Source organism: Curcuma longa, chromosome 3 (genome assembly GCF_044706935.1).
Source record: "Curcuma longa cultivar G26 ecotype Majalengka, Jawa Barat chromosome 3, ITB_CL_G26_1.1, whole genome shotgun sequence".
NCBI lineage: Eukaryota > Viridiplantae > Streptophyta > Magnoliopsida > Zingiberales > Zingiberaceae > Curcuma > Curcuma longa.
Window position 1 is genome coordinate 11,708,234 of NC_133863.1, and position 24,259 is coordinate 11,732,492.

Consider the following 24,259-nt stretch of genomic DNA (forward strand, 5'->3'; position numbering starts at 1 on the left):
CTTTTAAAATTGATTAGCTAGTCACAGTCTGAGTGGTTAACACCAGATATTTAACTCTTAGAATCGATTAATTTTAAGATGATCACTAGAGTAAATTTGAAGGTAAATTCAATATTTTTTTTTATCTTAAGCTCGTTTTTTAAAATCAATTTGCTATTAAAATTGGTCAAATTGTGCATGATTGAGATAAGAGAAGTAAAGTTTAAGGGGTAGATAATAATTTCATAAATGATTGTGAGACCGACTGAAGGGTATTTTCAAAAATGAGTTTAAAAACATTAAACTATGAAGGACAAACCTGAAAATTCTTAGCATGCAATGGGCAAGCTGTAACTGGAGCGATCCATCGGCGAACATCTACTATAAATAGAAAACAAATATTTTCATATCTAACAGATTAGATTAGGGCTTCTGCGTCCACATGTGTGGGAGGAAATGGCGATCTGTGTCCATGCCCATGTCCGATCCACCTATCGAACCCGATCCCAAAAGCAGCGACAAATCTACGAGTTCAGTCGTTGAGTTGTTACTTGCGGGCTCTTTCAATCCGACCTTGGCAAATTCCTAGTTCCTGCAGAAAGCGAGGGCGAGCGGGCCGAGGAATCCTCGTCGATGATCAAGACTCCGCCAACCAATCATCTCTCCTGATAAATTAGTGTTTTTGGATTCTGTCTCTCTCGCAGTCGCACGAGCGCACGCAACCGCTCGGCCTCAAGCATCTTATTGTTACCCCCGACCCCCCTCGGGGGCAATACTTATCGACTTTAATATCAGCGGCTCGCGTGGAGTTGGTGTTGGTGCCGCAGCGAGCGATGGAGATTGATAGGGCCGTCAGGGAAAGCGTCGATCGGCGGCTGCAGACCAAGTACCAGAACGCCGTCTACGTGATTCAGAGGGCTTTTGCGCTCTACGAGTCAGATACTTAACCTCCGCCTTTTAATTTTGTCGGGCGATTCTTGCCAATTTGTTTTCTTTTACATTTTGTGTGGGTTTTGGTGGGGTTCGAATTGGATTTCTTTATCGAGTAATGGCAGTTGCTTCTGCCGCGCGCTTCTTGCGCTTGAGCTCTAAATCTGGGTTTAAACTGGTTGTTTGGCTGGAATAAGCTGCTCAGTCTCGACCAAGAAGATATATATATTTTTTATGCATTAGTTGGATTAACCTGAAGTTGCAGTACTTGTTTATGTTTTCTTCTTCGCCTTGGTGTTTTACATGAATGTTTTAAACTTAGGCAAGTTGATTGTTCTTACGATTTTCCTTATTGATCATTTTTTTTTCTATTCCATTTGATAACTTTTGTGGGTTACTACTAAATGCCATGTTTATGGCTCTTTTGCTGAACAATTCTTTGAATGATTTACTTTGAACTGAACAGTTCATGCACATAATCTCTTCTTTTTGATATTTCTATCATTAACCTCAGAACTATAACTCAACGACTAATCATATTCTTAGTTGAACAAGAAACCTAATAGGATAATGTTTTTCATTTGAAATATGTGTGCATATATAATCCTATTTACCTTGTAAGCGTTAATTAAACAATCATTATACATATATGTATATAACATGAGCTTTTTAACACCTCCCGTGTTTCTGGTCATTCTTAGGTTAACACATTACTCTTTCTTCTCTCTTGTTCATTCTTAGGAGGTACTTCTCTGTCATGAACCATAAAAACATCAATGATGACTTATACCTATCATTATTATCTCTGACTTCATATTGCATCCACATATTGCACATGTATTATTGTAGTGGGTGGACCACATCCCACCTACATATGCTTTTTAAATAAATTTATCATCAGTCGATATCTTTCAATGATTTAATATAATGATAGGTATAAGTCATCATTGATGTTTTTATAGTTCATGAAGGAGAAGTACCCCTAAGAATGAACTAGAGAGAAGAAAGAGTAACGTGTTAATCTAAGAATGACCAGTGGCATTGTAGGAGTCCTAAAGCCCATATAATCCAGTCTGAAACCTGAACTGATCCTGAAAAACCTGAAGATTAGTGTCTTTCCATTGTAATTCTGGGCTCCATTTAGTGGATATTGGTTTTACATTTTTTTCTTATCAGCTATTAGAATATCTCATATTCATCCTTTGGTATTTAATATTTTGTATAATGGTTTCTCTTTACAAACAATTTCTTGTTATATAAGATAACATTTACTGCTTATTGGATGATAACTATTGGAATACATAATTGGAATAACTATAGAGGAAGCAGTATAAGCAATCTTTCCTAAATAATTATGATAATGATAATAATAATAATTATATCCGGCACTTGGTAAGCTCCCCTTTTCTAACTTGATTAGGAGAGTCAAGAAGGCTCTGGACTCATATTAAGATTGTTTATTTTCTCTGTAATTAGCTTTGGCTGGATTAGGGAAAGATACCGAAGCAGGAACTTGAAGAATCAATAATCCATAAAAATGTTGACACATATAGGGGTGATCTAATGTAGACAAGGAATTAGGAAAGCAATGCATTTGCCTGAAGTAGATGTAAAATGAGGCAATATAACCATGAAATCTATGAACCATGTAGAATGAGTTATGGAAGTCTCTCTAATAAGCTGCACTAATGCTTTAAATCCTAGCAAATAGTTCTGGTCCTATTCTAGTTTTATATGATAGTTGTAATTTGACTTCCTTTATCCTCCAAATGTTTGGTTATGTTACTTTGTTATCTCAATATTTTTAACAATTTCTTAAAAATTCTAAACAGGTTTGAGCAGGTTGCCTTCAGTTTTAATGGGGGGAAGGACTCGACGGTAAGTAATTTCATATCTATCTTTGTTATGTTCATAGTACAGTTTAATGCTTGCTCAATTGTATTGTTGTTGCAGGTATTACTTCATTTACTGCGAGCTGGCTATTATCTGCATCAAGGAAAATCAGAATGTTCAAATCAGCATCTCTCGGATAATGCACTCAAGTGTCCGATTCGGACCATATATTTTGAGAGTCCATGTGCTTTCCCTGAGATTAATTCTTTCACTTATGAAACTGCCAGGGAGTAAGGATGCAAGACCTTGTTTGGTTTCTCATGCCTTGTATCTGAAACTATGATTTTATTTACTCAGTTTTGATTTCTTTCTTGTTTTGCTTAGTTACGATTTGCAACTGGAAACCATTCACTCAGATTTCAAATCTGGCCTAGAGGCTCTATTGAAAAAAAAACCCACCAAAGCTATTTTTCTTGGAACTAGGATCGGTGATCCTAATGCGGTATGTCCTACAATAGAACACAAAAAGTTGCAGTGGGTTGTGATTTTTTTCTAAGTTATTATTATTACTACTCTTGGTGCAGATGAGAGTTTACTCATTTATTCTTGATTTGCCCTAACAGGTTGGACAAGAACAGTTTTCCCCTAGCTCAATTGGTTGGCCTCCTTTCATGAGAGTCAACCCTATCTTGGACTGGTCATACAGGTTATTATTTGGATATGCTACTTAATTAACCTACTGGTTGAAGATATTTGGATTGTTATTCATATCTTTTTTTGCTCCAACCTGTCACTTTCAGGGACGTATGGGCTTTCCTCTTAACTTCCAAAATTAAGTACTGCAGTCTCTATGATCAAGGGTAGGCTACTACTTGTTTGATGCTCTATTTAATTGTAAGAATTGTTTCGTTATGGTCCCATTCATATCTTCATATATTTCCATAATGGCCCCAGTCATTGTCATTTTCTTTACCTACTCCTTATCATTCATTTCTTCATCACTAATCTTGTAAGTGTCAACTATCTGGGTAAGGGATTCAATTTAATAATAATATTTGATTTAGGCCAAGCATCATCATTGTCAAGTCATGGAATTAAATAAAGTATATGATTCTGTTTATTTAATAATGGATCAATTACTCACATACTAATCCAGTTAATGTGATATACTTAACACACTAGTGTTTTGGCCTATAGCACCATGCTCCAGATAACCAATCATGATCAGATTCATTATTTGATTTATTTCTGCTTCAATTTTTGCTTGATAATTATTTACTACTTGATCTATAACCACTTACTAATTAGTGTTTGGATATTTCTGAAAATTAATATTGTGTTTGTTTAGATATACTTCAATTGGGAGCATATATGACACAGTTCCAAATGCATTGCTAAGCATTGCTGACTCACCAAGCATGAAAGAGAATTTTAAACCTGCATATATGCTTGCTGATGGAAGATTAGAAAGAGCTGGTAGAAACAAGAAGTTAGTACTTAAAGATGGCAATGCTTCTCTAAACAATGGTGTGGCTGGCATTCCTCTGAATGGTTCCTTCAGGGCATCAATCATCATCGTAGGTGATGAGATTTTGTAAGTCATTTCTTGAATATCATACAGTTTCTCTATATACTCTCTGATTCTGAAAAAGAAAACAAATATTGTGAACCTTTTGGATGAAACTTTACAAGATTTTTTTACTTCTATTCTTCCAAAATTTTGCACTCATCTCTTACAAATCATAGTTTTTATATGAATTTGTCCAGAAAATTACATTGTCTAGTCGAGGATCTTGGTATCAATGACTTTGTATTGTTTGCAAGGATAATTCAAAGATCACTAGATTTTTTTTTTTTGAAATTTAGAAAAAAAATATCCTCTTTGTTATGTTTCTGCCGTTTGTAGTAGGATTTCATAGTTGGACGTAGCACATGGTTGAGGCATGAAAGTTTTAATTTAGGTTTTCAGATTGCAAAAAGAGGCTGCTGTATCAAAGCCATCCAAAATGGATGAACTCCATTAGTCTCTTTTTTTTTTTTTGCTTGCTAAACAAAAATAGCAGTGTTTAGAGTGAACATTTTGAATATTACTGATTTCAACCTCCCCGTTCCTGTATAAACCGGTAACTGTTGGCTTCTTCCTGGAACAGAGGAGCATGTGGGAATCAAAAGGGCTTCCTGTAAGGGGAAGTTGAAATAAATTTATAGTTTTGCTGGCCAAGTTTATGAGCTTGGTCACGTTTACTAGAGGTTGTTATATATTGATGTGTAATGCTTTGTAAAAATGATATTAAACAAGTGTAGCTACAAATGATTCATTCTCCTTTAGTCATATATATATATATATCCTCTTCCAAGAAGATTGGTTTTTTACTTCTCCATGATGAATGCTTGAGATCTAGTGGTCAGTACCTAAATAAATGCTAGTTATACTCATCAATGGATCTTATTCCTTGTATATCTGACTTACAACTCTTACATATCCATACATGATTACGTACTTTTTTTTTCACTTTAGTCTGTATAGATTTTGCTAGTTGAATCATCATAGACATTCTTTTTGGCATTCAACATTTTTTGGTTATATGGTTAAAGGGGTATTCACTATTGTTGTTGTACATTTGTTTTAGATTTGGCATTACTGAGGACATGCTGAGTGGCACATTGTGCAAAAAGCTACATGGCATTGGTTGGCAAACGACTCGTGTAGCAGTTGTTCAAAATGAAGTGAGACAATTTATACAATAAAAAAAATATCTCTATATTAGCTAAAATTATGCAGACAGTATGATCTTTTCTATCAATATTCACATTTTTTTAATTTGTCTTTATTCAACTTAGAAACATTTATGCAAATCTGACTTGTGACTATTACTGTGAGATTGTCACTCGTGAGAATTAATCTTATCTTTTTTGAACTGTTATGACCAGCACTTTTTTGTTTTTATGTATCAGTTGCAAGCTATCATAGTCATCGGCTAAGACTTTCCATACATTCATCTGTGTCTGATAATTTGTCTAAGTGTATTTTAAACAATTTTATGCTACATATTTGTAAATGAACCTTCAAGTTTGTCCTAGAATTTTATTTTCTTTTCAACTAGAGGTTTATTTTGAGTCCTTTTGTTATCCAGATAGATTCTGTGGCCGAAGAAGTTGAAGGGAGGAAGGCTACTAATGACATGGTCTCTTTCAATGACCTTCAATTGTCTTAGTTAATCTATGAAGTTCTAGTAATTTTCCCAAGTCCATACATAATTGATCTTCTAACTTGTATTTGTAGGTTTTCTTGTTTGGAGGATTTGGCCCTATGAATTCTGATGTGTCACTAGCAGGTGTGGCAAAAGCTTTTGGAGTTCGGCTGGTTAGTTGATGAAATATTTGGATTTTAACCATAACATTGCTTAGCGATTATATAGTGTTTCTGAAAAGAAATTATATCATTATTTTTTATTTTGTCTCTTTCACTAGAAGTTGATGATGAATATTAAAATATAATGATTTTCTGCTCATGGACACACCATATTTTTTTTTCTTTTTGAGTAAATTATGACCATATTTCAATCCACAACTGAAATGTTATAGTATCTTGCTTCAAATGGTGGTGTTTTGGTTAATTCTAGAATCTGCATACAAAGGATTTGATGCTGTTTCAGTGTTTCTTATCCTGCACCTGGTGTTGTTAGGGTTCTAAATGCCCTACTTGGTGGGAAAATCTAAATATCGAGGGTGTTAATTCTTTCTCTTATCCTATATATAGAGTTTACTTTAAATAATGAAGCATGCAATATACTGCAATTAAGATTCCACAATTAGATTCCAACCAGAACTAGGAAATAATGAATAAGCAGAAATGTTTATTGTATCATCAACATTTTTTAGTACCATATTTGTCACATGCTTATGTAGATACATTTGATGTTACTTTAGAAACATTCCAAAATCATTTCCTTATTTTGGTTGTTTTTGAGTCTTCGTTTTTCACATTTTTATGTTGGGCAAATTACATGACTGATTCTTTCAACTAGTGATCAACAAGAAATTGGTTCTCAAGCTTCAATGTGCATATACCAAGTCTTAAAGTTTTAATGTTTATTATAACCAAGTCCCACTTTTAGTTTATGCCAATATATAATTGATAAGTGATGATATATGTCTTCACAACCATTTGAGTCCACTACATCAACTATGGACCTGTCAAATTAAAATATCCCATGTTAAATTCTAACTTCTAAGAATGAAGAAATGAAATATTCATCTAATTTCATTCTGTCTGAGCCCTTATTGTGATATAGTCCTCATTCTTGATGACAAACAATTAGAGGAAGTGCAAAATAGATATGTATGACGAGGAGAGGAAATCATAATGATGATAAAAGGAGGTTGGAATTCACTGTCCACATATTTAAAGTATCTAAACTAGGAAATTCTAACTTCTATCATTATTTATTGGGAGGGTGTTTTTTCTCACCAGTTCTATAGCACTATGAATGCTCTACTTCTTAGTATTGAACTGACTGGATTTAAGTTGCTGCTATTCTCATGTAAGACACCGGGCTGCCCTTTATTCTCATCATTTATATGTCCCCTTTCATAAAAGGCGCCTTCACTTTATTTCTCAAATTGATTTCTGACTGTAGACCAGGAATAATTTTGAGGAATACCTGTATTGGTAGCCATCATTGACATTGATGAATGTGAATCATGTGATGATCTATTATTCAATCATTTTGATATAACCATGAGCTTTCCCAAGTTAAATCTAATTGCTGTTCTCTGCAGTTAAATTCAACTTATGTTCAACACAATTTATCTTTTATCTAGATATCCCATCATCTAAAGTCGAACAGCTGATCATGTTGGGACATTGTTCACGCTACAATCTTTTAACTTATGTTCACAGTTCTGTAGTTCTTTGTACTTTGAACAGTGCCCCAACATGATTATAGTGGTTGGTCCAAATAATTACTTTTCTTTGCTCTTCTAAATTGTTTTATTGATTATCCACATCTGTCCAGTCTAAGATATGACCTGTAGAGCTTTATGGTCTAGTAATTCAGACATATTACCAAAGATTTGCAATATTTGTTTATGACTATTGCCATTGCTTTTTTTAGCTTGGATAATCTTCTAATCAGCTTTGTATATGGACTAATAGTTAGGTCTAGTTTCTCAGAGGTATAGTCAATTTGCATGATATGTATCCTTGCTTGACATGCATACAGCCCTAGGATAATATCACTGATGAATTATTTATTCCTGTTTCCAGGCTCCTGATGAAGAGTTTGAGGAGTACCTCAGACATCTTATAGGACAGCACTGCATTGGTGACAGGAATGAGGTGATTATGAAAATTTGGCTCATTTTTTCTTGTGTTGGCATTTCTATAATATATAAATAATCGTATGGCCATTTGCATAAACAGCACCATAGAAGTCCTTTTCCGTGTTGCCATTTAGAGTTCCTTTTTTTGGTTGAAGTTATTGTTAATAAAATTGGAGGTGTCAAATGAGTGGAACTTGCTTATGTATATGTTCCAACTACAATGGATTAAGGTCATTATAGTAGCCATCATATGTAATTGTGTTATGGTGCCTACACATATACACTTGATTTATCAGATACTGATATTCTTCAAGGCCAGAGAATTACCAGTTTACATTTAGCTCCATTGGTTATGTGTAGAATAATTACATTTGATAGTCTTACTAATGTTTATTTCTAAAATTTTGACATTCTAAACTCTGTTTTTTTTTTTTTTTTTCCAGATGGCTTTATTGCCTGAAGGCATAACTGAATTACTGCATCACAAGAAGCTACCTCTTCCGTTGGTATGCCCGAGAGTAACTCTGCATATTTTGTTTTTCTATTATTATTTTTTCTTTTGAATAATCAGATTGACCATTGCCTGATATCTCTAATTCATGTGTATTTGATATGCGTTCAATATTACCCTGTATTTATTTGACACTAAATGCAACTTGAACATCTATTAACAAATGTCTTGCTTTACACATTAATCTCTTTATTGCTTTTGGAAAGGGACAACACAGAAACTGAATTACATGGTGCACACTCATGATAAAGACTCAAATACGGAGCAAGTCAATACTCTCTTAAAGTAATAATTAAAGGGCTCACTATTAAAGTTTTATTAGTGAATTTTTGAAATGAAAAAAAAGCTTAATTTCTTGATCAGGCTTTGGTACATAATTTTATGAAGAGATTTAATGACACATATTACATGAAGATAAAAAAAACAAGAGAAGTAGTGACTGGGTCAATATTTGAATGATTCAAGTTATGTGTTTTTACCTCAATACATTTAGGATAGTTAATTATAAATCTAGCATGAGTAAAATATAATTAAGACAAGATAAATTCTTTTTCATGTTACTGGTTTGGAATGAGATAGAAATCCTTTTCATGTTACTCAGGTGTCTAACTCATTGCAAACAGATTGCATATGCCCGTATACAAACTACATTCATAGTGTTTTTTATTTCTTCCCATTTTATGATTTAACAGATTGCATATGCCCAGATACAATTTATGATTTAACACTTAATAGAGTATAATGGTATGTTTACTTTGGTATCACAGTATCAATATTTTCTAGCACTTAATTACTTTAATAGTTGTGAATGATGAGGAACTCTCTATGCTTGATATGTATAACTTCTATTTTTTGCAGATCAAATGTCAGAACGTTATTATTCTTTCTGCAACAAATATATGTGAACTGGAAACCCAATGGGAGTGTCTTCTTGAATTACCTAGCGTGCCACTAGTGCAATCGACACCATTCACATCAAAGTATCTTAGTACCACACTTTCTGATGTAAGTCTCTATTTTCTGTTACAATGGTTCCTTCTCTCCACTCCTTGGTCATTTGAAAGTTTTAACTATACCATCTGTGACGGGTGAGATATGCACTGAACATTAATTTTAGTGTTGAGACAAGCGATACATTATGGTTCCATACCAATGCTTGAAACTTGGTACATTCTATTCTCAATGCAGAATTCTGTAGAATATAATTCCTGTAACTGTTTCCAGATTAGAGTAAAAACATCACTAATCACAAAAACACACTAGCTATCAGACATCACTGTTTGTTCTGTATTTTGTAGGTTGAAATTGCTCAGACCATATCAAAATTGTGCCTTGAATTCTCGGATATTTACATAGGTAAGAACCAGAAATTTTCCACAAAGTCCATGACATCAGGTGTCCAAGAATGAATTGTTTGCTGCTGCTTCTTAAATGTTCACCAAACAGAGCTTTCAATCAATTATAATTTATTTATCCTTATTGATTATTCATTACTGTGAACTATAGGATGCCATCGGAAGTCCAGGGTCACTCCTTCCATAATAAGTTTTGTTGGGAAGGTATGTTCTCTAAGCATCAACAAATAATATCCATTTCTTTCTCTTTTATATTGCCATTTAATAAAACTTATTTTTGCAGTTTTCTCTTCGATCATAACTTTGCTAATTCACTCCCTTAAACTTATCTGTAGGACAAGTCTAGACTTGAATCGGCTGCTGAGAGACTGTCAAGTAGTTTCCCACCTGGATCTTTCTATGAACACAAGTGTGACTGATATTCCCAGTTAAAGTTTGGCTTCCATAGTTCCATGACCACCCAAACTTGGTAAAAGCTGATCCTGATTCAATACTGACTTCCACTCCTAAATGATCCCTCTGCCCAACTACCCTTCCCAATTTAAACAATCACTTCCTGCAGTTTCTTTGGTGAAACACTGCCAATTAAGCTGCTGAGTAAGATTTTGTACGGTATTCATCGTGGTATTATTTATGCACATCGTAGAAACTTTGACAGATTAAGCCCTCAAAGTTCAAATTTTATCACTTGTATGTATGCAATATTATGGGTGTCATGAAGAAATTTGACGACAATTTAATTCAAGTGACCTCTTGAAACAGATTTCAATATGCTGTCTCTTTGCTAATTTGTTGATTCTTTGTTCAGCCAAAAGATCTGACTCTTCTGCTGTAGCAGAGTACTCAACCAGTTCATCAAAATGTGTATCATCGACTCTTTTTTAGTTTTCGGGAAGGGAAATGGACAGAGCACATTTTGCAGGAGAAAGAGGAGCAAGCAGCCACTGCCTAGTAAGGTTTTTCCTCTTGTTTCATGCTCCTCTTCTTGTTTCCGATATGCGAAAGCGACATCTAAGGTTACTTGTCCTTGGCCTCATTCACAATTTTTTTTATGCCATTGGATACAATGTCTGACCGGATGACTATAGACTCGATAAGAGTAACTCCATACTTTATTGGTTTAAGATGAGAATCTCTCCAACAAACTTCATTTTGATTTCTATACTGTGTCACTGTCTTTTCCCCTCTTGTTTCAAGCTTCTCTTCTCATTTTCAATACACGAAAGTGACATCTAAGGATATGCCTGACCATAAGACTAGATACTCGATTAGAGTAACTTAGCTTTATTGGTTCGAGATGAGAATCTCTCTGACAAACTTCATTTTGTTCTCTATCCTTTGAGTTGGTTTTGAGTATGTTCATTTCATTCTATTCTAATAGTCATACATGATCGGTTCTGTGATCATTTGTGAGGGCACACGATCGGTCAGATGACTTTAAGTGCATTCATTACTGAACTTAAGGTGGTAGTTTGAGATTACAGTTCCGATCGACGATGTTAGTTTGCAATCGATCTCCAGAAGTATTAGTAGTTGTTACTTGCAATTGTAGTAGTTGTTACTTGCAATTGAAGTTTTGATATTGACTCATTAAAGCTTGAGCTTCCTTTTTTATAGTTGCAATACGTGTATTCCACCCTCCTTACTTATCATCAGTTCCATACAACACCGGCACTACTTCCTTCTCGTTCAAGACCAAAACTTTAAAGATAGGTGTGCCGATTTAAAAAAATATATAATCCCAGTAGCTACATCTCTGGAGTGGTGTCCGGTTCCACAGAAATTTTTCACCGACCACCAGGGTAAATCGGGAAGCGTATACGGCGACCAATCCAGATGTCCAGTATCCTTTGATTGTGTTTTCCCATTTGAAGGAAAATTTTTATAAATATGCTGTAGTTAGGGATTGAATTGTGGAGCGGATGTCCTATTATTGCACCATATCTAGGTGTGTTGATTTAAGAAGACGGAGAGAGAGAGAGGAAGCACCATATCCAAGGAAAATCCATCATAATTTATCCATCGCTACTTCTCAAGCCCATGCAATGCCAAAGTCACACACGCTAATCTTTACGACGTCACATCCCAAAAGTACCGTCACATATAAAGTAAGTATTTCTTGTCACCACACACTCAGCAATGGTACACAGACCATGCCCTGGACGATGGAGCACAGACAGTAGCCTTGGCCCCACTGCTGTAGGACCCCCATGATGCTTCTCCACTCCCACCACCACCAAGTGGCACCTTCTCCATCTCCATACCGCCGTACTGACCTCCTCCGAAGATGGCGTCGCCTCCATTTTGGTGGTTCAAGGCTGTGAATGAACTCAACAGACATGGAGCAATCGGAATGCCTTCCAAGTCTGCTACTGCTACCGCTGCTGATGAGTAGGTCAAAGGCGGCGGCGGCGGCGGCGGCGGCTGCTGAGGCTTCTTGTCCAGCTGTGTTTGTAGACCCAGCAGCTTCTTCTTCAACTTGGTGTTCCAGTAGTTCTTGATGTCGTTGTCGGTCCTCCGCGGCAGGTGAGCCGCGATGATCGACCATCTGCACGTGCTCATTTTCAAAATCATACATTAATTTTGTTCAAAAACATAACAAGAAAATTAATAATAGTCGATCGTCGAATCGTCACCTGCTTCCGATGGCGGCCACCAAGCTGCAGATGATCCTGTCTTCGTCCTCATTGAAGTCGCCGAGCTTTATGTTCGGCCTCAAGTAGTTGAGCCACCTCAGCCTGCAGCTCTTGCCGCACCTCCTCAAACCTGATCCAGCAGAATCACAAACCTTTCATTTAATTTCGTCGATGGAGCTAATCGACCATGAACTAGCTACTACTTACTACTCGAGTTCCTCACCAGCTTTCTGAGGCAGAGAGATCCAATTCCCACCGGTGCCATTCTTCTCTATGAACTCCCTTAGTTGCTTGTCTTCCTCAGGAGACCAAGGGCCTCTCTTCACATTGGCCTTGTCGCAACATGGAGCCCTCCCCATATTTTCGGAGCGAAGACTACTGCGACGAGCGAGCTAGCAAGCTAGGAGATATTGGCACAGAGCTATATAGAGAGAGAAGAGAGAGAAAGAGAGAAGAGAGAAGCTCGTCTAGTTTCGATCAAAGATTGATTATGAAACTGTTCCTGTATTTTAAGGACGCCCTACATCTGACCATCCACTCAGCTTGTTTTGGCCGTCTCCATCGTACTCAGCTTAGTAGCTAGCTAGCAAGAAAAAGTCCAGGTTGAGGCAAGGAAGTCAGTGTTTGTATAGGGTTAGTCTAGTTCATGATGTGCATGTACCATGCAGAGTCGTGACTCGAACTTAATCAGTCCAAAAGAGTTTTGAATCAGAGGTCTGTTTCCCTACAGTTAATGTATATATGATCTGCCAAACCCTAGCTAGCTAATATTCGATAATCCCTCTGGTTCTGTCAATAGCCCCCTAGCTCTAGGCTCTGAATTAATTCACATTTTCTTTTATCATCATTAATTAATTGTTAATCACTTGCATAATATATCTTTACTTAGTTATTATCATAGATAACTACTCATACAAGGGATCATCTTAATGGAAAACTTCTTTAATTAATTTTATCCAAAAAAAACATGGTGATTATTCTTTACATATATACTATCATAATTTGATCATCAATAAATTAAGGAAGAGAAATACAATTAGGATTGTTAGAGATCTACAACATGATTGTGTGACTGTCATAAAGAATTAAAAAAAAATTGGTCTTCTTCACAATGATTGATACTAGAGTACTACTGGACGTGCCTGGGCATGAATATTAATGTTTATCGATTAGGCATGAGTTTATCGTTGAGTGTGTGTGTGCTTCACTAACTAAATTAAAATGAGCACCATGCATAGAACATTGAAATTAATGACAAGGACCAGCTGAAGGAAGGAATCTCCAAAGGCACAAAATGCCAAAAATATAGTCTGATTGATTACCTTGTTCGAGCTGTTTTTATTATAATTAGTGTGGTTGCCAGTTGCAATTGACTCAGATAACAATGCAGCAAGGTTTCCTTTGAGGTAGCATATGTCTATGGCAGTGGCAAATGGAAGGAAGGAAAGGTTTGTTGTTTGTTGCAGCCTCAAGCACCAAAATTGAGACCCTAGCTTGTCATTTGTTTGTTTCTTCAAAAGATCAGTGTTTTCAAAGCTGCAGGGCTCTGTCTATCAATTCTCGGTACTCACTTCTGTTTTTGGTTGGATTATATTGGTTCCACGGGAGGGACGACTAATAGAACTAGACCGGTTTTGTTAGAGTCTGATCGGAGCTCTTGGACGACATTGGCATATCGCGGCAAGGCAAGGTGGATGTGCCATCTTTCCTTTCCTTTCCTTTCCTTTTGGATGACCACGTACAAACCTCGCGAAGAAGAGTACTGATTGACAATGCTCTACATTATATTCCATACTAATTAATAGAATTAATTGTAACAATTTTATTGAAGTCTAATTGTCATGGACCAAAGTCGTGTGTGTGTTTACTAATGGAACTAGAACAACTTTCTTGGAGCCTAATTGGGCAAAAGGAGCTAGTGCCTAAAGGCTCAAGGTCAATCACTTCACCTCTTTTCTTATGATTAATCTCTTTTTTCTCCTAGTTTTCGATGTCTTATTGAAAGTTAGGCCACTTAATTTATATTTTAAGCCATAATAATAAAATAATAAAGTTAATTTTATTAAAAAAAGAGTCAAATCGACACGACATAAGATGAGTTGCGTCATGTCTATCAAAATCGAGCTCCAATTAAGTTAGGCAACGCCTACATGACCCATATAGTTTCTAGCCAATTAAAAATCATAGTTATTATTGAATATAATAAATATTTAATAAAATGATCAATTTTAGATTTTTTTTTATTTTCTTAACAATTTAAAAACTCATTAAAAATTCAGTAAAAAGTTAGTTAGGCCCAACTAATTCTGGGCCCAGTATCCTGCTGGGCTAAACTTATAGCCCAGTCTTGTGCATGGGTCCTCGCGGGATCGACGGTGGAAAATGATCTGATCGAATCGAGAACTCGGATCGGACGGTCGAGATTCTTCTCCATATATGTTTCACCCGCCTCGTCTCCGCGCCTAGGGCACGCGAAATTCCCCAATTTCTCGGTTTCTCTTCCGGTGACTTCGATCGCCGCTGGCGCTGCCGCCTCCGAGAGGAGATCCGCCGGCCTGAGGGGATCTGGCTCCTCCTCATTCTGTCTCCGTCTGCGTGTTCGCTCTCCTCATCGCGGTGAGTCCTGATCTAACATGTCTTCCCCTCCCTCCTCCGCACCCGCCTGAAACCTGCACCTGGTAGAGACGCGCTCCTTCGACACACCCACCGCTTCCTTCAATGGAACACAAGTGGTATTGAGTTCCGCTTTTGTCAAATTAGACTTGTGTTCTTAGTATGTTCTGCATCTCTCTTAGTTATCGTATTAAGTCGGCATGTGATTTAGTTGAATCTTACTCATTCCATGATAAATCAACGTCTTCAGTACTTGATTATCATATACCGCATTGAACTTGCTTGTTTTACTTCTTGCGATTATCATTTTCTTTCGTAACTGTATTTGATTTGATTTTATTTTTGGTTCATCATATACTTCATTTTCGCATCCAGAGGATTAAGCTCTGAGAGGCAATATGGCGGCACCTCCAGAGGATGCTCGAAATGCTTACAATGAGTTTTTGGAGAAGGTCAAAAGAACTATTTTCCTCGACAATCTCTCTCCACAGGTGACTGAACCAGTTGTCAAAAAAGCTCTCGGGCAATTCGGGAATGTGGTGAAGATCGAATTTATTCCGAACTATACAATACCATATCCTATCCCTCAAGCCGCCTTGGTTGAGATGGAGAACGAGAAGCAAGCGAAGGGGATAGTAGCTGAGTTGACATCGTACCCTTTCATGATGTCTGGGATGCCAAGGCCTGTGAGGGCTAAGCCAGCGAAGATCGAGATGTTTGCTGATCGCCCTGCACTGCCTGATCGAAAAATAGAGGTGCGCTGGGTAGAGCCATCTGATCCAGACTTCAATGTGGTAAATGAGCTGAAACTGCTATACAAGAGACAGAATGCTGATCATCTAGCTATGGTTAAGGTACTACGTTTTGCGTGTGGAGTGATCAAATTGCCTCCACTTTGTGAATTCATTATTGGCAGATTAATTTGATGATGAAATTGGATCTTTGCTAGCATTTGTTCTCACTTGGATTTCTTGAATTGTCTGTGCTCCTTTCTCTGGTAGCTCACATTAATCACTGTGGTCCTTCCTACTTTGCAAGAAGCAGAATCCAGACCATCTAACTATGATTACGTTACTCTTTTTTTCCTGTGAAATGGCTGAGTCGCCTCCTTATGATTTAAGCATTGGCAGATCAATTCAGTAATCAAGTTTGATCTTTGCTAGCATTTATTCTGACTTTATATTGCCATTGGAATGTTTCTTAGAATTCTTGTATTATGTATGCTCCTTAGTCCTTTCTCTGATAGCACTGATGAATCTGTAAATCATGTAAATGCATACCTTAATCTACTCTGGTTCACATTATGGTACTATTTTGCACATTTTGAATGATTGTTCATGATTTAGTTATTGGAAGATTAATTTGGTAATGAAGTTGGATGTTTGCTAGCACTTTTTGGATTGTATCTTGCCATTGGAAGGTTTCTTATTTCTTGAAATTTGCAAATCCTCACATTAATGTACTGTGTGATCCTTGCTAAACAAATAGGAGAAAACAACATACACGATGTTTTCTGAAGTATGACTTTATGTTTTCAGTTTTTATTAGGACTGTACTATGTTTTTTTTTCTTCTTTGCAGCATCTTCTAGATGAGGAGGAAAAGATTCAGAAAAAACAGGAGGAGACACTTCAGGGTAACTACAAGAAATACGAGCAGATCGAGAAGCTGATGGGGGAAGGAATCTCTTCGCGTTTGGCACGCCAATATGGACTGAGGTTAGATGATGATGGATATCTTTAGATCATCCTAGTTCAAGCTCCTGGAGCTACTCCTTCAGTTTTTTGATACAGTTCGCTTGATTCATCAAAAAAATCTGAAGTTGTTCATGTTTTGATACCTTTTCCCTGTGCATCGAAACAATTTCAAGTTGTTCATATTAATATTGAGCACAAAGTAATTTTGATCCGCGGATTTACTACACATTGAGTTTCTGAGTTATTCCAAAACGTTAATGCCTTGAATCAGACATTGCCATTCCCTGAAATAGTTCTTAGGGTTCATTTGAGTGATACATATTATGTTTGATCTATTTAGTTCTCTAATTCATTTGACCAAGACGACTTGATAGTGCTTTAAACCTTTAAACTACTTGTTTGACACAATGGAGTTGGTTTATCTACTCAAGATACACTCAGATGGATCGATCTGTTGCTCGGTCTGGTGTGATCCACAGGCATGGCATGGGCAATCTAATTGGCTTAGATATTTAGATGTGTATTCGATTTGATCATAACTAAACCGTACGAATTTCTGATGTGATTTACATGTTAATTTCATTAGATTTCACACTAAAAATGGACATAAAATTTTTTGGCTTGATTTATTTAATTCATATTTGCATCGGATCGATTTCCAATCGAAATGTTAAAATTAGAAACAAATCCAGATAAACAAAATTAGAATTTAATAGATTAAAATTAATCCGCACTTAAAAATCAAGAACTTTAATTTGATTTATATTAATACTGAACTTAATATTCAATTGCGATACATTTGTTGACCCCATGAATTGACCCAAAATAAAAAATAATCCAAAATTTTTAGCCGAATAGGATCAAATCAGATATTCCAATCTTCTTCCTGCCTATTTTTTTTTTTTTTTTTTTTGCCAAATTTCAATAAAAAAATTAAGTTTTTTTATTTATTTTTAAATCAATTAAGTTTTTATTAAAATTTTTTAATATATATATTTTTAAAATCAATTAATTCGATTATTTATCAAATTGATTGATTTTACATTGATTCGATTTTAATATATAGTTTGATTCGATTCAAATTTCTGTTAACATTCAAGACTTTAGGAAAATGAATGAATCCTTGAAAATTGAAGGGTATAATAAAGTGGGTGTCCAAACTCCAAAGAATTCTATGTGCTTGAATTAAACAATTGATCATCGTTTGATATTTACAATTGCATGCATCAGGGAATTACATCATTCCTCCTAATCTTAACTTCATATTTTTCTTCATCTGATCATCATTATCTACAAAGGCAAGATCTAGCACTTCATCATCTAATCCCATATCGTCACGGACACTAGACGATGTTTGATGTTCGCTCAGATCTTCTATAGCATCTCCATACTTTAGCACATCATCACTGTGATGGCTACAATTTTGGTCGTGAAATCTCATTGGAGGTTCAAGGAAGCTGGTTCCAGTTGCTAAAGAACTCGCTCTGCGCTCCCACCATCGTGCCATGGTGTGAGAATGATGCACACCATCTTGGGCAGGCGAGCTCTGAAAGAGCGAGCCGGAAGTGGAGGCTTCGGCGCGACTTCGTAGCCGGTCGGCAAAGGGGAGATCCCAATGTTGGTCCTTGTTCTCAACCTCAGCTCTCAAAGTGTTCTGGCTTGCAGGGAAATCTTGGATTGGCTTGAAAGCAACTTCGGTTCTTGGTGAAGGTAAATCTTCTTGGTTTTCTGGCACCTCGAGAGGTTTGGATGCATGATGATAACAATCCAAAATATATGGATGATCCATAAGTTCGTGGTCGATGGCAAATGGAGAATCCAGGTGACAGCCATTTTTCAGGAAGCATCTGTTACTGCTTAACACGATTGGAGTGAATCTGTGGAAAATATCAGGTTGGCACCTCAAGCCTCGAGTGGGTTGCCATTTCCGGGTCTGCAAAAGGTCTGGAACGTGAGCTAAATGTGTTTGCTTATCCTTGAACTTCTGAAGAGTGGAAAGGAACTGCTGGCCGTCGGCGTCTGGTTCCCAATGCGGATACGCACACTGAAAACTGCAAAAGATGCAAATGATTTACAAGTCAAGAAACCGAAGTAAATCCTAGTAAAGTCTACAAATGCAATTGCAGGCATTTAGTTTAGACAGTATGATAATAGCATAAATATGAAAGGAGATCCAGAACATAGAAAACTCAGGGTTATTAATGTATTTTGAAGCATTACAAAAGCACCAGATCAATGGCAACCTAGAGTTAAGAATTAGTACAATGTTCCAACCAAACGAAAGTACTAAAAATGGACACAATTACAAGGTAATTTTCAGTACGATAAATGAGTAGCATAAGTTACATCAAAACAACAAAATACACATTTCATTCAACCTAACAGAAAAGCATAAATAATAGTAAATGCTCGTATTCGTTGTGCTAATTCAGTATCACATTGAAAGAGAAGAATGTATGGCATGGCCTATTGTGCAATATAACAAGTATGGCAACTTTCAACAAGATCAGAATTATAAATCGCTAGGAAACTATCGTTAATGCTAAACCTCCAGTATTCGCATTCTGTATTTGAAATGTGTACTCACCTTATTGCTGTAATTTCGAGAAACTAACAAGCACAAAGAGAATATAGTATGTTCAGCAACCAAACATCTAGCGAAAGTAATACCTAAAGAATGATTTCTCCATTTTCCCTTGGGAAGAACTCCTTCCTTTTTCTGCCTGACAGGGGGAACCATAGTTTGTATTGCCGTGATTTTTGAAGTTGAATGCGCTGAAACTAAGTTATGAAGAATGTACAACTTTATTTAAAAAAAGGCCATAAACTCTTTTACTGATGATTGCCAGATTAAAAAAAAAACGCAAAAGGAACATTAGAAAAACCTGCAGACATCACCGACTCCCTCAACGTAAACAGTGTGCTCCGAAATAAAATGTAGGATATCATCTACACGCTATAAAGCCATTTATAGGTTATGAAATGACACATATTGTTGTCATATTTACCCAATTCCAAACACTGAAGAATTACCTCTGGCATGAAGAATACTAGGATAATAGGTGTTAGGAAGATTGACAGCAGCTCTTCCAACAGCATTGTTCCAGTATACTACAAAATCAGGAATCTCATCGTAATGCTCAATGTTGCAAGGGAAATATGATATTAAAACTGTAGGAAGTCACACTGTAATGTAAGATAGCTCATATGATAAATTAAACTCAGAAATACAAAAAGGAGATGCTGAGATGATGTCATTTTCCTATTTACTAACATTTACTTATTTAACTTTTAACTGGAAGCAATTATGTAAACCAGTAAAGGGTCCAAGAAGATCAAAGCATAAAATCATTCCAGCCAAGATTTTCTTCAGAAGTGAGCATTAAAGAAATTAACATCTTTGAATTGAAATGCAAACTTTTTGGGCATATTGTTCGCACTTCTCATAAGGTATTGAGGTACTAGTGGTTGAATAAATAAAAATAAAGGATACAAGCAAATTATCTGACTATATGAACAACTGTGCCCAATACATTTGTTCCCTTGAAGTCCATATTGCATGTACAAATAGCCATAAGTGACTTTTTATTTGATATTCGATTGAGGATGCTATATTGGGTGAAAGTTTTTTTTTTTAAACATTAGTTCTAAAGGGAAACTTATTATATGAGATACAAACTCTAACAAGGAGCTTATTTTATTGGATTGCAAGCCAACATCTAACAAACAGCATAAAACAATGAATAACTGCATTACCAGGTTCTTAAAAGGTAGAAAAAGAAAGTTTTACCTGGAACATGGACTGAAACTCTGCCCGAACCAAATCAGTCTTTTCTTTTCCACGCCATCTCTTTGGCATATAATGTGTATAGTTTACAACAAGGGACAATGCTCCATCATGATCAAGGACCTGAACCTCATCTGATATAGCAGCTCGACTTATAGCAGTTGCAGATCCAAAAATGGCAGCATACCAGAACAAGTTTCTGCCAAAAACCTGCAAATTCAATTGAACTAATAAAAATGTAAAACCATGTCTGGCATGGAAAAACTTAATATTACAAAAACAGAACTTCTCAAACTTACATGGCCCTCCAGCAGAGATTCATCCATAAAAGCAATGATGATCAAAATAGCAGCAAAACCACCAGATACAAAAGAGATGAATTTGGCAATAAGGGTCACACAAGGTGCAGGAAATTGCTTTAGATAGTTTGAAGCATATGCTATGCTATTGTTCATTCGATATCCGAATAAATGTTCAACCTGAGTTGTGCAAGAAATGTCAGCAAAGACAGGTACATTACTATGGATAACCAATCTTAGTGATCTATCAGAATCACTATGGACGACCATTCATGGAGTAGCCAAAACAAGTAGTGATATGTAATGAACCATCATAAGAAAATAGGCAATATACCTCATTGAACTCCCTAAAGATCCACTTTGATAAGTTTGACCACCTCCGAGATGATGCTGTGCTTGGATGATTATAGAACTGTTCTGCATGCCTTAGAAACAGATACACCAACATGAATATTGCTAAACATGGAGAAATGAGAAACATCATGATCCCAATAATCCTGATCCTCATCCTTAACAATGAAGTGTTCTCTACGAATTCCCTCTGAACACAAAATTTACTGTAGAAAGTAGTTCTTGTCAGCACTATATTATCGAGGAGTGCACTGCTTTATTCTGTGTTAATAAATTTCAAATGTTGCCTGGGGCATTATGCAAAACAAGAAATATATTCACATACCTATAGCAAACTGAGGAATATTCTGTCAAACTAGCTTTACAAATCAAATATACAATAAGAAAAAAAATAATATAGAAAGTATAAATCATTAACAGAAAAGTGAACATCTCCACTGTATGTTTCTGAACTATAAATAAGAAAGGAAAAAGGGGAAAATATCACAACTGTATTAGTCCCACAATCTCCTGCCAAACTCCCACGTGAAGAATCTATTAAAATTTAAAAGTTTAAAATTAAACAAACTCATTAGAGAAGATCTTTAGAAAATATCTCACTTTTTTCCCAAATGGTAACTCTATGCTTTTGAATTGGCTATTTCAATCTATTAATCCTAAAAAAAGTACTTGAGATTATGAATATCAAAGAAGCTACCTGTCAAACATGCTTTGAAATATGCACCAATTTAATATCCACTCAAGGGTTTTTGGTAATATCATCTGATATTTTCTTCCATTTTTTATTAGAGAAGGACCAGCTCCAGGAACCAACCAAGGAACTGGAAAAGCAAGAACACCTTTGTTGAGCATTGCAATTAAATAATTCTCCTTGCGCATCATTCGCATCACTATGTCATGTGCAGAAAGTTTCTTTACCACACAAAGTTGCTGTGTATGCTGTGACTGTATGATTTTTTCTAACACAGCCGGCCATGAAGCTGCCTGAATTTCATGATCTGTGACATTGAGACTGGAGAAACAAGCGAAAAGTAACCTTGATTGATCTGACACTTCCTAGATAAATGTATTAGGATCTTGCCAAGGAGAAAATTTACCTGTTGTAATAGAAGTTGCGGACTTTAAACATGCCTTTGAACTGTACGATGAATATCAAGAAGTTAAATACCCCGTAGATTGCCAACATAACCATGCACCCAACAATGACACCTTTTGTTAATGTAAATGGGACTAATGGGTGCTTTTTGATGGCTATTTCTGCAAGATCACAAGTCTTATTTCTAGACTTCAGCGCATCAATCCCACATTTTGCAGTGTGTAAGGCAGGCCAATCAACAACCAACAAGAAAAACCAAATAAAAAATTCCATGAAGATTACAGTCAGGATCTCAACTATCCATTTTATAGTAATGCACTTAAGACCCTTTCCACAATAGTAACTATAGAGAGACTCAAAGAAGATATCTAAATCAACAATTAGTTCACTGTCCTGTTCTTCTCCTGTAAGAAGGTCAGATGGGCTATCAGGTTCAGCATCTGGCAATTTAGTGTAAGCTGCCAATTCAATATCAATTGCCCTATCATCAAGCACTTGGGAATTCAGGGATCTCCTGTTTTTCCATGGCCACTTAAATCTTCTTAGAACTCCCCAACTGGACATCTTCGATTAAAAATCACAATAGGCAAGGCCATACTAACATGCGATCATCTGAAGAACAAATAAAATAGAAATGTTATGAATTTATCAGTAACAATATTACCTGTAATTTACATATCAGTCAAGTGGGAAACACTGCCCTAGTATACATCTAGAGACATAGCATAAGGTTGCATTATGCACCAAGGACAATAAAAAAATACCAAAATGTGAAGCAAGGGAAGACAGGAACAGGACGACAACCAAAAGAGAGACTAAGTAGATGATCATTCTATTATCCAAACCTTCCACTTTCAATTCATGCACTTGAGCTCCTTCTAGTTAAAGTGCAAAAATTACCAGTTCTACCAGAACAGCCAGCATATTTTCAAACATTGGATAGGCCGGTAGTCCTTCTAGTGCCGTATGTTGACAGCATTAGGCAGCTTCTACATCGTCTACTTGACTTAGAATACGAGTTAAAGTAGGGGGCAGATGAACAAATAAAATGAATGACCAATATGTGATAATGTCATGATCATCACCCACCACCCACCTTACTGAAGTCACATGGGAAACAAAGGACCTATTATTTAACCCCCACAAACATCAAATTATTTCCAAATAAACTCTATTTTCCTCCCAAGAAATAAATGCTATGTCATGATGAAACAAATATGCAGGTCCAAAATAGTACAAAAAGCTACCAAGCTCAAGCTGACTCCTTCCATCCAATCTCTGTAATCCAACATTATCTCGTTCACAAACGACTAAAACCTAAATGCTCCACTTCAATTTCCCGAGACGATAACGTTCAAAAACAGGAATTAACTACCAACGGCCTCAAGACCAAGATTTAGCCAGTCAAAACACGGCACCTGAAGCTAAGAACATGAACAAAAAAACATCTTAGCATCCAAAATACATCCAAAAGAACCATCTAGGAGCTGAGCTTACATTCAACTATCAGAAATTGGCAAAAACTTAAGACAGAAGATAAATTCACACCGACCTCTCCGAAATCGCCAAGGAATCGATGAGCATCGGGGTAAGAAGAGAAGAATGGTCGATGGCGAGGAGCTGGAGGAGGATTTGGGGGTTCGATTCCGTGTCGCCTCGGCCTTCTTTTCCCCGTCGCTTCGGCTTTGGTTCCTTCCCTCCCGCCCGCCCTCGTTTCCTCCCCATCTCTCTCTCTCTCTCGCGCTATTTAATTCTCTCTCTTCCCGAGCGATGCGGAGTTTGGATTAGTGAGATTAGGTATCGCTGTGCGCGTGGCTAACGAAGTTACTCACGCCACGTCAGAACTAT

The 24,259-nt window shown here is 36.5% G+C and overlaps 4 protein-coding genes across 5 annotated transcripts; 2 read left to right on the plus strand and 2 right to left on the minus strand.

The window, feature by feature from the left end:
- The first annotated feature begins 410 nt into the window (after positions 1-410).
- On the plus strand, positions 411-10,702 carry LOC141824122 (uncharacterized). The gene is made up of 16 exons (XM_074711356.1): positions 411-913; positions 2,742-2,787; positions 2,863-3,032; positions 3,127-3,244; positions 3,366-3,448; positions 3,543-3,602; positions 4,091-4,336; positions 5,373-5,469; positions 5,877-5,927; positions 6,026-6,106; positions 8,012-8,083; positions 8,511-8,573; positions 9,437-9,583; positions 9,877-9,934; positions 10,085-10,137; positions 10,269-10,702. The coding sequence occupies exons 1-16, from the start codon at positions 813-815 to the stop codon at positions 10,350-10,352; spliced, it is 1,530 nt and encodes a 509-aa protein (XP_074567457.1). The 5' UTR covers positions 411-812; the 3' UTR covers positions 10,353-10,702.
- A 1,222-nt stretch (positions 10,703-11,924) lies between these two features.
- On the minus strand, positions 11,925-13,057 carry LOC141825137 (transcription factor MYB36-like). The gene is made up of 3 exons (XM_074712526.1): positions 12,793-13,057; positions 12,570-12,699; positions 11,925-12,481 (listed from the first exon to the last, which is right to left on the minus strand). The coding sequence occupies exons 1-3, from the start codon at positions 12,926-12,928 to the stop codon at positions 12,067-12,069; spliced, it is 681 nt and encodes a 226-aa protein (XP_074568627.1). The 5' UTR covers positions 12,929-13,057; the 3' UTR covers positions 11,925-12,066.
- Positions 13,058-15,045: 1,988 nt separating this feature from the next.
- Positions 15,046-17,010, plus strand: LOC141824802 (ASI1-immunoprecipitated protein 1). Of its 2 annotated transcripts, none has more exons than XM_074712134.1 (3): positions 15,046-15,301; positions 15,558-16,036; positions 16,763-17,010. In XM_074712134.1, the coding sequence occupies exons 2-3, from the start codon at positions 15,581-15,583 to the stop codon at positions 16,922-16,924; spliced, it is 618 nt and encodes a 205-aa protein (XP_074568235.1). In that variant the 5' UTR covers positions 15,046-15,301; positions 15,558-15,580; the 3' UTR covers positions 16,925-17,010. The 2 variants fall into 2 exon arrangements, with proteins under 2 accessions (XP_074568235.1, XP_074568236.1); XM_074712135.1 differs by having other exon boundaries at positions 15,046-15,185.
- A 1,034-nt stretch (positions 17,011-18,044) lies between these two features.
- Positions 18,045-24,108, minus strand: LOC141824362 (autophagy-related protein 9-like). The gene is made up of 10 exons (XM_074711633.1): positions 23,964-24,108; positions 22,413-23,023; positions 22,013-22,327; positions 21,299-21,521; positions 20,965-21,144; positions 20,669-20,875; positions 19,912-19,989; positions 19,764-19,834; positions 19,549-19,659; positions 18,045-18,929 (listed from the first exon to the last, which is right to left on the minus strand). The coding sequence occupies exons 2-10, from the start codon at positions 22,973-22,975 to the stop codon at positions 18,113-18,115; spliced, it is 2,565 nt and encodes an 854-aa protein (XP_074567734.1). The 5' UTR covers positions 22,976-23,023; positions 23,964-24,108; the 3' UTR covers positions 18,045-18,112.
- Between the last annotated feature and the right edge of the window lie 151 nt (positions 24,109-24,259).

Excerpts from the sequence above, each read along its gene's own strand:
- LOC141824122 (XM_074711356.1), top strand. The coding sequence starts at position 813 with ATGGAGATTGATAGGGCCGTCAGGGAAAGCGTCGATCGGCGGCTGCAG. Across the intron at positions 3,449-3,542 it reads ATCTTGGACTGGTCATACAG|GGACGTATGGGCTTTCCTCT; the intron begins GTTATTATTTGG and ends TGTCACTTTCAG. Across the intron at positions 6,107-8,011 it reads AAGCTTTTGGAGTTCGGCTG|GCTCCTGATGAAGAGTTTGA; the intron begins GTTAGTTGATGA and ends TCCTGTTTCCAG.
- LOC141824802 (XM_074712134.1), top strand. The coding sequence starts at position 15,581 with ATGGCGGCACCTCCAGAGGATGCTCGAAATGCTTACAATGAGTTTTTG. Across the intron at positions 16,037-16,762 it reads ATCATCTAGCTATGGTTAAG|CATCTTCTAGATGAGGAGGA; the intron begins GTACTACGTTTT and ends TCTTCTTTGCAG.
- LOC141825137 (XM_074712526.1), bottom strand. The coding sequence starts at position 12,928 with ATGGGGAGGGCTCCATGTTGCGACAAGGCCAATGTGAAGAGAGGCCCT. Across the intron at positions 12,700-12,792 it reads CTCTCTGCCTCAGAAAGCTG|GTTTGAGGAGGTGCGGCAAG; the intron begins GTGAGGAACTCG and ends CTGCTGGATCAG. Across the intron at positions 12,482-12,569 it reads GTGGCCGCCATCGGAAGCAG|ATGGTCGATCATCGCGGCTC; the intron begins GTGACGATTCGA and ends GAGCACGTGCAG.
- LOC141824362 (XM_074711633.1), bottom strand. The coding sequence starts at position 22,975 with ATGTCCAGTTGGGGAGTTCTAAGAAGATTTAAGTGGCCATGGAAAAAC. Across the intron at positions 21,145-21,298 it reads TCTTTAGGGAGTTCAATGAG|GTTGAACATTTATTCGGATA; the intron begins GTATATTGCCTA and ends TGCACAACTCAG. Across the intron at positions 18,930-19,548 it reads ATGGAGAAATCATTCTTTAG|TTTTCAGTGTGCGTATCCGC; the intron begins GTATTACTTTCG and ends CATCTTTTGCAG.